The 13983-nt window shown below is 38.0% G+C and overlaps 2 protein-coding genes across 2 annotated transcripts; one reads left to right on the top strand and one right to left on the bottom strand.

The window, feature by feature from the left end:
* Positions 1-7715: 7715 nt before the first annotated feature.
* On the top strand, positions 7716-9684 carry LOC136217808 (pentatricopeptide repeat-containing protein At2g20540-like). Its single transcript, XM_066004470.1, has one exon. The coding sequence runs from the start codon at positions 8029-8031 to the stop codon at positions 9634-9636; it is 1608 nt and encodes a 535-aa protein (XP_065860542.1). The 5' UTR covers positions 7716-8028; the 3' UTR covers positions 9637-9684.
* A 749-nt stretch (positions 9685-10433) lies between these two features.
* On the bottom strand, positions 10434-13653 carry LOC136217809 (probable leucine-rich repeat receptor-like protein kinase At1g35710). Its single transcript, XM_066004471.1, has 11 exons — positions 13330-13653; positions 13098-13245; positions 12935-13006; positions 12768-12839; positions 12561-12632; positions 12333-12476; positions 12158-12238; positions 11998-12069; positions 11774-11845; positions 11068-11139; positions 10434-10974 (listed from the first exon to the last, which is right to left on the bottom strand). Exons 1-11 carry the CDS (start codon positions 13406-13408, stop codon positions 10884-10886), a joined length of 975 nt encoding a protein of 324 aa, XP_065860543.1. The 5' UTR covers positions 13409-13653; the 3' UTR covers positions 10434-10883.
* Positions 13654-13983: the final 330 nt, after the last annotated feature.

Below are 13983 nucleotides of genomic sequence, written 5' to 3' on the forward strand. Positions count from 1 at the left end.
CAACATACTTAGAGAAGCCATTTGTATGTTTAATCCTCTTCAATAAATTCCAAGTATAATATGTGATATATGCATGCTGAGTGAATTACCATGCTGAATGATTTATGCTAAATCAATGACTATCACATGCTGAGTAGATATACATGCTGAGTGTTTATCTTAAGCTGAGCTACTAAGCATAAGAATTATTCCTTTGCGTAACACTGACTGCTTAGAACTTTAAGCGTTTGAAATTCTTAACACTGAGTAAAAATCCATTGCAAAACTTAATGCAAAACACGCGAATTAAATAGCCACCTAGGATGACGTAAGCGCAATAATTAGAATATACATGCACCGAATGTGTCATAAATACCAGAATCCTTGTCGATTGAGTATCTCGAGGTCAAACGGACACCTCAACGCTTAGGATCAATTCGACACCTCTATAAATAGTGGATGATTTCCCACTTTTATCTCTTTACGCTTAGAAATTTCTGGTATTCAAATACTCTTCTCTAAGAATCATGGCAAAAGATTCTCAGAATGCCTCCGGTGCCGGTTACACCGATAATCGCTCCGATGAAAGCCCTCAAGTCCCTGCTCAGCAGGAACATAGAGAGACTCCCACTAAGTCTCAAGAACCAAGTTAGCGTGACCATTCAAAGGTCACTACCCCAAGGACGAAAACCCAGGCTGACCAAGCCGCCTCTTCGAGAGGAAAGCAAAAGCAAGATAAGGCAAAGAAACCCGTTGAACGCACCTACTCTTCGGTCTACGAGAGTGTGAGGGGGTATAAGGTTGACCACTCTAGATGGTTTTGAAAGGGTTTTGTGGAAGCTGAGCAACCCTTCTGTGAGTGGATCAAAAACAACGGCTGGACAGAGCTGTTCTCAGTTCGCGAATATACCTATCCTGAGTTAGTGAAGGAATTCTACGTTAACCTAAAAGTTGCGAATGATAATCGGGACTACATGGTCACCCATGTTCGAGGGAAGGATATCTTCATCAACCCCGCTTATCTTGCCTCACTACTCAAGCTGAAAAACGAAGGAGAAATACTTCGTAAATCTGGTGACCAAGATAAAACCAACTACTCCGTTGAGTTCTGCAAACCTCCTGGTCATGTAGGGGAAATTTCAAGTACCTCCATGGGTCAACATCATAAGATGGCCCACTACATACTGACCAATTTCATCTTTCCCAAGATCAACTGCACCAACTCAGCGACAAACTTTGAGCAGTGCTTCATCTGGCACATGCTGACCTACACACCGATAAACATGACTGTCTTCATAATCGGTGGGTTTCAAAGAAGCACTGGAACCCTTAGGTTAGGCTCCATAATTACCAGAATCCTCAAAGATCACAAGGTGAGCCTAGTTGAGGAAATCCACACAATAGGAACAAAGATAACTGCAGCTGCACTGTTTGGTCTATTCTACGATCAACATATTGTGCCCATGAAAGGGAAAGGGGCTGTTGTCCAGGAAACTGAGGGGTTGGTGACTCGAAAGGGAAGGACGGAAAGAAAGAGGAAAGTTGTTCAAAGAACCTCTAAAGAAGTTGTTTCTCCACCAAAGAAGCTTAAGTTTGTATCCAGAGGAACTAAGCCTCAAACTCAATAAGGCCAGGATGGACCTAGTTTAGCTGAGAAGAGACCAAGGCAAACTGAGCCTGAGGTAGAAGAACGAGAGGATATTGATGAGCAACCATTAAGAAAGAAGAAGAAGATCTCTTCTGAATTAAGTCCTATCGATGCCCTTCCAACTGACGTCGTCATTCCTCCTAACTCACATTATGTACGGAGTCAAGACATTGACACTGAACAACAGTCAAATGAAGAGGAAGAACAAGACCAATTGGGTGGTCAGTTTGAAGAAGAAGAAGAACTGGATGGTCAGGTTGACACTGAGGAGACAGCTGATGATGAGCAATATGAACCAACCAACACTGAGCTGGTTAACGAAGAAGACGATGAGCCAACGGCAAATCATCCCACTGTTCAAAGGGACACTTCACCTACTGACTCTATTGAGTCCATTCCTGCTGACCCTACTCCTCCAAAGATAAAGAGACTAAGAAGACTTAAGAAGAAGGCATATCGATCCCACGTCATTGACCTCATGGGTGACTCACCTCTGAGGGATGAGATCACTGACCTAACAGATATACACCTTAAGTTCTTCTCTAACCCTATTGAGTATCCACCAGAGCAACAAGAAAAGCAAGCCTCTATTTCTCAGCCGAAGGAACATGCCAACTTAACTGCTTCCCCCAGCTAAAATGATACTAAGCAAGTGCTCGAAGATCCTGCTCCTCAATATGTTGAGCAAGCTAAGGAAATACCTGCTCAGGTCAGTACTGAACCTTCTCAGCTTCCCAAATCCAGTCAGTTTCAGCCTGACTCTGAGCAAGTAACACATTCTGCCGATCATCCTCTTCCACAAATCCAAGTGCAGAATCTAATCCAGTCAGCCTCAACTGGAAATGTGAATTCAAGACCAGCCGCTGATCATGCTGGCACTTCCAATATTGAGCAGAACCAAACACCGCCTCCATTCGGTTCTACTCCTCTTTCGGCATCCGGGCCAACAAATGATGGATCCTTCAGTTATCTTACTGCCTCTGAGTCTGGTCGAAGAATCATTGACTCAGCTCAAGCCCTTCTCCAGGACCTCCATCAATCAAACAACGATGCCGCTGGGTCAGTTCCTGTTGAGCCAACTCAGCTTTCGTCTGTCACTCAGCTTCTGAGATCAAAGGTCTGAAGGATCTTCTGAGTGTCATGACTTCATTACAGTCTCAACAGCCCAGGTAGGAATCAATAACGAAGCTGGCTGAACTCCAGCTGACCACGGTTAATCACATGAACTCCCTACAGGGTCAAATTCATCAACTGTCAGCTGCGAACACAATGTATGTAACTTCTGCCGAAGTTCATCAACTCTTCAACCAGCTTCACACTGAGCAAGAGAAAACCAATCACCAACTCTCTTCCTCCTCCCAATGCTCCATTGAGCAAATTAGTGAGGCTGTACGTCTGCTGAACTTAAGCAAGGAAGAGATGGAAACTGGCCAACTTAAGACAAACGAAATCCTGAAGTACTCTCGAGTTACTTTCAACCACGTGCGCCACTCAAATGCTCAACGTCAGTATTTTGACACGTCATTGCTGAAGATGTTTAATCAAGCATTTGCCATGCTTACTGACAGTATACACTGGGTTGGAAAGTCTCAAGCATATATCCTGAGTATGCTCAGTGCCGCAGCTATCAGGATTCCTCGTGCTATTTTCGATGATGGTGTTCCAATTTTTGACGGTATAAATGAAAGCACACGAAAGCTAAAGGCATTCTCTAAACGCCTAACTCATGCTGCCATTGAAGACACTTTCATTCCTCCTCCTGCCGATGGTGGCAAAATGGGGGAGAAAGAACAAGCTCAAAGAACTCAGCAATCAGAGGAAGCTTCAGGAAGTCAGCAAAAATTCAAGGGAAAGGGTAAAGCTAAAGAGCATGAAGCCCAACTCAACTACAAGAAGAAATAGCTTGACTAGGATTGTCTAGATTCAACTTTGTTAAACTTGTAGTCTTTCCCTTATGCATTTTTTTTGTGCTGACCTGAATACAAAACTATGCATGCATCTATCTTTTCAACACTGACCAATCTTATGTGATGCTTACTTATGTTTTGTGCTGAATAGTTAACGCATCTTCACTAAATCAACTGTGCTATTTGTCTACATTGCTTTATGATTGTATGCTGTGTTGATCTATAAGTTGACCTCTTTTACATGTCTTCTTAAAACACATTGAACAAAGAAATACTCAGCGCTCTCTGATATCTAAACCTTCCGCATAAACTGAGTTAAAAAGAATATGTTCCATGAGATGACCTATTTCTGAAAACTGACCTTAGACTTACTTGATTAAACCTTGAAATGTTTAAAGTAAAACTAAGTCAGTGGCTCAACCCTTACGGGGGAGTATACTGAGTAATATAAGGTCAACTATCATGGGGGAGCTCAACACTGAGTTCTTCAACTGAATATTTTTGCCAACATCAAAATAGGGGAGTTTGTTGAAACACCTTTCCACATGATTTTGATTTGATAAAATTATTTAAGTAATTAATAAAAAATATTCTAACACATTAAATTTAAATGCTTTGATTTATTCATACTAATGTGTTTGTTCAATGTTGAGTTTATTGATCTATAAGACATTAAGATTAAAAGTCTAAAAGCCCATAAGTGAAAGTCAAGCCCAAGTCAACATATCAAGACCTCACGGCCCAAGATTTCAAAACGCGGTCGTTTTGTACAAAGCACAAGCTCAGCTTGAAGAAGGATCGAGAAGCCTTCTCTCAATTGCTTCAAGATGAAGCTGCTGAGTGGAACGACAAGAAGTACAAGACAGCGGCAGACAAGAACCAACTTCTAGACAAAGTATTTCTACTTTGGGTAAAGTTCAGAAGGCGTAGGAAGCTGTCTGGAAGACTTTGCCAAAACTGTCGAAACATTCTGTTTACTGGATGAAAAGCTGCCGAGCACTGCCACGGACAGAAGATGCAAGAATCTCATTGGCCAACGACACTAAGCACGTACTGAGTGACAACGACAGGAAGCCGTTTTCCTCCAACGGTTATTTTGAAATTCGAAATTACCGGTGCCTCAAGTGTCACTATAAACAGGCCTCTCATTTGCTTCATTCGATGTAGATCTTCAATTAGCCGAAACGCTGTCCAAATTCATACTTGAAGTTCTGTGAGAAAAGCAAAGCAAAAACCTTACACCAATTTCCAATTATTGTGTAAAAGTCTAGAGTGATTTTCAATCATCTAAAGTGTTTTAGCAATTGTTGTTTAGGACAAACACTTTATCATTTCTAGAAGAATAGAAAGGAGAGGCTGAGTACTCGGTTATAGTACTCAGCGGTAGATATAGGAGTGAGTAGAGGTATAGAGGAAGGTACTCTTGTATACTCAGCTTCTATTGTAAAAGGTTTCGTGCTCTACCTTTAAAGAGCTCAGTAGAGAATTCAAAAAGCTCGGACGAGTTCCGGGGACTGGACGTAGGCGGAGAGGCCGAACCAGGATATGTCTACTGAGTAACATATTTCTAACACTTAAACTCCTTTATATATTGCTTGCTATAAAACTGACTAAGTAACGAACTCACGCTGAGTTGAGTGCACTAAGAAGCTGAGTTCAGGAATAGACTCTAAGTGCTATCTCCTGACTCAAGGAAAGAAACAGACTTAGTCACAAGGTGACTAAGCTTGTGTCTTAGAATTACTTAGCGCCGCTGTGTAAACCTTTTCTTAAGAAAAGAAGTCAGCCTAAACGGACAACATTTTAAATAGTTCCTATCCCCCCCTTGGAACTAAACTTGTCACGTTATAAGGGACCAACACTATTTTGTTTAGCCATAGAACAAAATTCTTGTACGTTTACCAACATTATCAATACTAGTTGACAAAATTTGTAATTGTTGATGAGATAAATATTCTAATCTATAATGCCATAATGAGAACCTGATGTAAATTAAGTCGATGTGAACGGTTTTAATCGTAAACCGATAAAGACTACAATCTTCTCAAGCTTAACTTGAACGTTGAATAAACCCAAATGATGAAATCCTTGCTCCAATGGAGGCTCAAAAGTTTAATATATCAAAAGTTGAGTTTCAATACAAACAGAGAGGTTTTTATACCTTCTCCAATTTAGGGAATAAAGACTAAAAGCCCATATTAGGGTTATAAGTCTAGTAATACTTCTAGGGGTAAAATAGGGGTAAGGAATAAATAATGGCAACATTGTAATTAAGGGGTAGTGACAAAACAGTAAATCAGAGGCAGCAGCCCTTGTCCCTCTCCTGAAGAACTCGGAGGAGAAGTATTCTTCAATCCAAGCACGCTCCGCGTGTGGTGTTCCACGCTCCGCGTGGGTGAGCTCCTGAACTTTGCTCATCTCGGTTGGTCTCTCCACGCTCCACGTGGTTAAGTTTCTGGTCTTGGCTCTCCTTGGCTGGATCTCCCTCGCCTTCACGAGCTTTGAACCCACACTTCGCGTGTCCCGTTCCACACTCTGTGTGACTCTGCTCCTGGTCACTCGAGTGGACAATGCCCTCATCAGAACCGAAAAATAAAATGAACATAAGCACGTATAAATCATGTTCCAATTTAGCTAATTCAATCTTCGTCCTAAATTTTTTTTGCAAAAATTGCTTTTCAATTTTGTTGGGCCAACAATTTACTAACATATAGTAAATTAAATTTGAACGGAGTATAAAAATAAATTTTAGATATAATATATCATATACAGTTAAACTTCGATAAATGAATATTCGATAAAGTAATAACCTCGATTATATAATAAATTTTTCCGGTCTCGACTTGGGCCAATGGACTAAAGTAATAACCTCGCTAAATGCATTAAGTAATAAAAAATATTTAAATCCCTAAGGGTCCAATGAAAATATAAAGTAATAATTATTAAATTATATATATATATATATATATATATATATATATATATATATATATACCAAAACCTTTTAATTAATTAATCAACTAGAAGTCATTTCTTCTGAAAAAATGCATCTATAGTTGATTGTTTTTTCTTTCCACCTAAACCAAAATGAACATCATTCTTAACTTTTTGTAGTGCAAACACAACTTCTGATATATTTTGCTCATGTTGTAACAAGTAGTTGTTTAAGATGACCATTGCTTGAAAGGCTTCTTTTGACGATACATTTGCGACAACACAACTATTATCTGGCTCTCGATCATTTCTATCATCATTGTTCATTATTGACTGGATAATTTTTTCGTCCGTAAGCGATTCCATAACTGCATCATTCTCGCTAGCATAGTTCAAAAGATGTTCAACATCACATCACTTAATCCTTGGATATCTTCATCTAATTGACTACCTTCTGGTTCAGGAACATTAACATCATCTTCTGAACGAATCTTGCAATTATTTGATGGCAAAAAGCATATTTAAGCCCCTGAACTATATCTGTTTTAAGGATCAAGCCCCTGATCAATTATTTTTCCACATTGAGCCCCTGAACATTGATTTTGTTATGGTTTTGGCCCTTATTTAACTTTTTTGTCGAGTTTAGGAGATGAGAATATCGATTTGGCAATTCTAATGTTGAAAATCACAAAATGGGAGAGAAGAAAATCGAGTTTGGAAGAATATACTGAAAATTAATTTCTATAATTTCGTTTTAATTTTTAATTTTTATCTCTCCTAGTCAAAGAAATCTTTTTTTTTAATTTGTCCATGTCAACAAGCTGAATCGCCCTAACGATGTATGCAGTCCAAACTCGACAGAAAAGTTAAATAAGGGCCAAATCCATAACAAAATCAATGATCGGGAGTTCAATGTGGAAAAATAATTGATCAGGGGCTTGATCCTTAAAACAGGTAAAGTTCAGGGGCTTAAATATGTTTTTTACCTTATTTGATTGATTTGTAATTACGCTAATGTGATAATTACAAATCAATCAAATAATATATTTCATAAACAAGATAATTATATATCTAATGAATATTTATCGACAAATGAATAATTTATTAATTTATCGATAAATGAATAATTTATTCATTTATCGATAAATAAATAATCTCGCTTAATGAATATTTTTTTCTGTTCCCAAAAATATAGAGTACTGTGAATTAATCATGCCAACTCTTTATTCAAACTATAGGACTATAGAAATTATTTGGGGGTGGGAAGAGAGATCCATGAACTTTTTCCTCATCCCCAATCTACGAGGAATATAAATGGAACTTTTTTTATTCTCCTTACAATGAATTCTCATCGGAACAGATAATCTCTGCCTCGTTACTGATATTAGGGTCTAAACTGTTGGGATGCTAACCGTTCGAATTGGAAATGGCTTTGGCCACTTGGTTGACCGAGAAAGCAAGAAGATACACATATATTTTTATCAGTGGTAAGGAACCCAATTGACGCAGTAGCTTGATGCGCATTTCCGGGGAATCAAGCATCATGCCCATTGATCTATTATGTCAGCAACAAGAAGCATCAGCAGTAGATGTCTTCTGCTCTTGGAGAAATGCAAGAGCATGAATCAACTCAAGCAAGCTCACGCCCAATCAATTACATGCGGACTCCGCAATAATTCCTATACTTTAAGCAGACTCTTAGCTTTCTGCTCACACCCAATTCATGGAAGCCTTAACCACGCATTCAAAATCTTTCAACAGATTCACCAACCCACCATCTGCATATGCAACACCATGATTAAAGCTTTTCTCCTCAAAGGTGAATTCACCAATGTTTTTCATTTATATAGTTCTATGTTATCCAATGCGATCTCTCCTGATGCTTATACCTTGCCTTATGTGTTAAAAGCTTGTATAAAGTTGGAGTCTTGTTTTCTTGGCGAGCTATTACATGGGCACTGTTCAAAATTAGGGTTTGTGATTAATAATGTGGTGGGTAATTCTTTGATTTTGATGTATTGGGGGTTTGGTAAAATGGAAGCTGCACGCTATGTGTTTGATGAAATGCCTAATCCATGTGTTGTGTCATGGACGTTGATGATTTCCGGGTATGCTAAAGGAGGTGATGTTGAAACTGCAAAATGCTTCTTTGATAGAGCTAGAAATAAGGATAGAGGAATTTGGGGTGCTATGATTTCTGGGTATGTGCAAAACAATTGTTTCAAGGAGTGTTTACATATGTTTAGGCTGATGCAATTGACTGATATAATGCCTGATGAGGGTATTTTTTCAAGCATTCTTTGTGCTTGTGCTCAGTTAGGTGCTTTAGATACTGGGATTTGGGTTCATAGATATTTGGACAGACTAGGATTGCCCTTGAGTACCCGTTTGAGCACGGGTCTCATCGATATGTACTCAAAATGCGGGAATCTGAATTTAGCGAAGATATTGTTCGACGAAATGCCTGAAAGAGACACAGTCTGTTGGAACGTTATGATTTCTGGTTTGGCAATGCACGGAGACGGAAGGGGTGCAGTTAGGCTGTTTCTAGGGATGGAGGAGGCCGGATTCAGACCTGATGATGTGACATTCATAGCTATTTTATCTGCTTGTAGCTATTCTGGTTTGGCATATGAAGGTCTTAGAGTTTTAGATAGAATGTGTAATGTGTATGAAATCGAACCTAAGAGCGAACATTACGGGTGTATGGTTGATCTTCTTAGCAGAGCAGGACTCCTTCAAGAAGCTAGACGTATAATCCAAAGAATGCCTGTTTCTTCAACTTCCAATGAAGAAGCCATAGCTTGGAGAGCATTGCTTAGTGCCTGTTGCAATCAGGGACAAGCCCGACTTGCCGAGGTTGCAGCCGAGAGACTTGTGCAAGTAGAACAACTTCATAGCGGGGTTTATGTTCTGCTTTCGAATATGTATGCAGCGAACGGGAAACATGATGATGCGAAACGGATAAAGAAGATGATGAGAAAGAGAGGGGTATGTAAAGAACCTGGTTGCAGTTCTATTAAGATTGATGGCATAATTTATGAGTTTGTTGCAGGAGAGAAAACACATAAACAATTAGAAGAAATAGAATCTGTTTTGGAGAAAATGACCAAACAATTGTATTATCATGGCTATAATCCCCATTCTTTTCTGTCTCATCACACATGATATTCAGTTTTGTTGCAAAATTACTTTGTTTATGTCAATAATTTATTCTTTCAACAATTTTTTTAATACTGAACTTGTTTATGTCACTAGATTTTTTTTATTTTTTGAAAAATAACTCATATTTAAGATAACAGTGCAAGTCCAGTTCAACTTTCGGACCGGTGCGCGGTTTTTAAAACATTAGATAACACTCAATTGCATCAACTTCAAAGCTTCTCAAGTCTATAGTACACCTCGAGTTTTAGAAATAGGAGTTTTAGAAATAGGAGGTTGGGGGTTCAAATTCATCCTCATATATATATATATATATATATATATATATATATATATATATATATATATATATAAAGCTTTCCAAGTCGCAACTATTACGAGCTTAATGCATGAAAGTGTGTAAAGTAAAAAAGTGTGCAATTGTGCGAAAGTTAATTTTCCAAATTTTGCAGACTTTTGAACACGATTATTAGTAATTCTTTTACATCGAAAACGACAACAAGAACGGATCCTAATTGGAAGTATTTGCAAAAAGTCAAGGCAATGAATTCAAGTTATGATGTTTGATGATATGTTATTAGGACTAAAAGTTTTATTTTGTTTTACAACTTTAGAAGTTAAACTAATCAATTTGAGTTACGGTTTTATTTTTTGTGTTTTTCTAATTTCTTTGAAGCCTCATGTGCGAGAGGCGGTCGCCTCGGCTTGAGGGATATTTTATGAAGTTGTTTGCTAAAAAGTAGTCTTGCATCCAAAATAAGCACTCAGATAAAGGCAGTGTAAGCAACTGGTTTCAGCAAAAGAAAAGAAAAATGCATTACTCTATAGATCTATTCAATCTAGTAGCAAGCACTAGCACATATGAGACCTCTTCATTCTTCATAGCCTTCAGTTCAGACAAATTGAAATATAACCTCTGATTCCTTTTAAAAACTTACAACATGAATTAATCCTTGCCTACAAAAACTCAAAAACAATTTACCTAAAACCAAACGTGTAGCAGGGTAGCAGCATCTGGCACCTTTGGTACCTCTAGTAACACACCTGTATATCTTACCTCAGTTAAATGTTTCGACACATTTTCAGCTCTATGCTCATTTTTTTCAGCCCGAGTGAACAGAAGGATGCTTAGCTCATTGGCTCCAAAACTTCTTGCAGAGAGATACTTGATCTTCTATTATTCACATATCCGTAAAAAGCACTGGCAAATATGATCTTAGTGTCTACACAATTAAAGAATAACTTGGTGCCTACTAAACTAAGAAATCTGCATCTGAGACTTCAAGTACTTTGTGAAGACCTATTGGGTTTACACCAGGTTTAAATGCGTTTCCTTCTATGAACCTGTACATAGCAACCAAGCAATCATAATGTCGCTACAGTAACAAAATACCAAAATTGTTAACTTTTCAGATTCAAGTGGAAGAATAAACTTACATTTCTTTCAAGAATGGATGTTTATAGAAGGCATCTGGAATTCTCCCTGAAAACTGATTGTGATCCAAGTACCTGGAGTAGCATTGAGATGAACTTGAACACATTCTTAAGAAACAAAACTGATGCATAACAATGACATTGATAACAACATCCAACATCAACAGCAAGCATATAAAACAACTATGTATGCATTGTCATATTTTCCAGCAGAGAAGGGGGAGGGGCGGGAAAACAATTCAAGAACTTGCTAGCATGGCAAGCATATTTATTTTATGCTCCCTAAACGGCCATGAACAGCTTAATAACCACACATAGGGTTGAGTACAAATGACTGAACAATTAGAAAATAAAAGAACAAAGAATTCAAACACAGACTAACTTTAGAGAATATAATAACAGTGCCACAGACCATGCAATGCAATAAAGCATATGAATAGCAAGAATGACAAACTTAAATATTTATTTGTGATGAATTATCCCCTAAGCTAGGTAGCTTAGGGAGATACAACAACAACAACGCCTTAGTCCCGAAAGTTTTTGTTAAGATCATGCATTGTCTTCATAAAAATACCACAAGATGTTAAGTGACCAAAAAATACACCTTTCAGAGTGTAAATAGCTTCCAACTTAAATTGCTCAAGAAAAAAGATTGATCCACCTCAAACCAACAAATGTTGAAACAAAATTTTAAAAGAAACAAGCTTACAAGTGAGTCAATCTAGGAATATGAGCAAGACCGGCAGGTATAATTCCTGACATCTTATTGTAAGATAGGTGCCTGTAGCCAATAAAACAATCAGATTCATAAATATTAACAAATGCACATGTTTATAAATGATAATGCAGTAACATTTAAAAAGACACTACTTCACTCCAATGGAGAAGAAAGAAAAAACAATATGTAAACATTGATAAATAAAGGGAACTTACACTATTTCTAAATTGGTCAAGTTTGCAAGTTGTGAAGGAACTCCTCCAGTGAGATAATTATTGTTTAGATAACTACATAACATGGTCACATAGAGTTAGTTCCATTAGATGGTTGACCTTAATGAAACAATTGCAAATATGGAGAATAAAACGAACTTACAGGTTGCGAAGTGCAGGGAAGCAACCTTCAAAACGTATCAATTCTCTAATGGTACCCACCAAATGGTTGTTGCCAACATCCCTATGTAGATGGTTTCACAGTTAGATACATTAGCAATATAATGCTTTATATTACTCCAAAATGAAGATATTGCAGAGAGAAAATAGAATGTTACAAGTGCCGAAGATTTTGCAAAGTCCCCAACTCTGCAGGAATTCGCCCAGCAAACCGATTCTCATGTAGATAGAGGTACCGAAGCAGAGGAAGATTAGCTAGCTCCTTAGGAATTTCACCTTTGAAACTATTGAAGCTCAAATATCTGCAAAGTTCTCTCTTGAGTTATAATCAGAAGAAAATGCAGTGATCAAATTATCTCTGAAATAAAAAGATCCAATCTACTCACAGATGGGTTAGACTCTTGAGCTCGCCAATTTCAGAAGGAATGACATCTTGCAGTTTATTCCACCTCAAATTACTGCAAGGACCAGCAAAAGAAACAAAACAGAATAATGGATCAAACTTTGCAACAGCAAAACCAAATTATCTAAAGCTTAAAAATTGGAAGCACATAGTAATTTAATTACGACAAGGAGCAAAGGAACTACTATACAGTATCTTAAGACGCCTCAAGCGCCCGATTTGGGGAGGAATAGGCCCTGTCAATTTGTTGTTATGAAGATCCCTGTTATGTGAAAAAAATTCCTATACATTAACTAAAAGCAAACATAAATCAAACGGAATCACAAACTCAAGCATAAATCGAAACAAAACTCTTACAATCTAGTAAGATCCAAGAGATTAGTAACAGCAGTAGGAAACGGCCCTACAATTGACACTGCATACACTTCCCTGCAACCAATAAACATTAAATCCCCTTTCCATTTTCAGTTTAAGGAAAAACAATTTAACAAATTCGAAGAATCCGAGGAAAGTAATTTACAATTCAGTGACAACTCTATAATCTCCTTGAGTAGAACAAGTGACGCCGGACCAAGGCGGGAGATCACCATCACCGCAAGGATCGTCCCCGACCCAAGCGTAAACCACTCTCCACCCAAGAGATGCCTTAATCTCATTTAAAGCCTTGACTGCAAAAAGTTAGCAGAATAAGGATAGAGTAGAGTGGTATGGAATCGAAAGAGAAAGAGAAAGAGAAAGATCCGGAGATTTACCGTCGCGCTTAAGGGTTTTGGAGAAAGCAAGCAGAGGGAAAATCAAAATGACAAACATCCAAATTGATCCGCGCCCCATCCTTGCTGAATCGGAGATCGGAGCGCAGAATTAATGAGTATAATTTAAAGCAGAAATTGGGAAGTGGAGATGAGATATGTAGATTTTGGTGATAAAGGATTAACAGAGTAATAAATGGTTTTTGGTAATTGCAGTCAGTTGTTCATTCTCAGCATCCGATTACGCGGAAATGTTCCAAAGGGTGGATGGGTCTAGCTTGGCTTGGTCGGTGCTTATTTTTGTATTCTATAAAACTGTAGACTGCACTGGCACTGCACACTTTTTAGTGTGGAATGAAGAAATTCAAAACGATGTGTTTCAACTTACTGTACATGTTTCCAGCACAAGTTCATGGGCCGTTTCAAGACTCATATATAGAAGTCATGGGTCTGGATGAGCTGGATGAGCAGGTCTAATGGGCTTTTATCTAAAAAAAATACGATTTTAGCCAGGTCCAATTCTACGCACTATAATTTAGTGTCCAACCCAACACACCTTATTTTAAAAATTACATAGAAATTCATTTTTTAAAAACTATTTACAACTATATCAAGTCATAATTTTGAATTTTTTTTTAAATTTGCGCACAATGCGAT

The sequence above is a fragment of the Euphorbia lathyris genome, chromosome 2 (genome assembly GCF_963576675.1).
Source record: "Euphorbia lathyris chromosome 2, ddEupLath1.1, whole genome shotgun sequence".
Taxonomy (NCBI): Eukaryota; Viridiplantae; Streptophyta; class Magnoliopsida; order Malpighiales; family Euphorbiaceae; genus Euphorbia; species Euphorbia lathyris.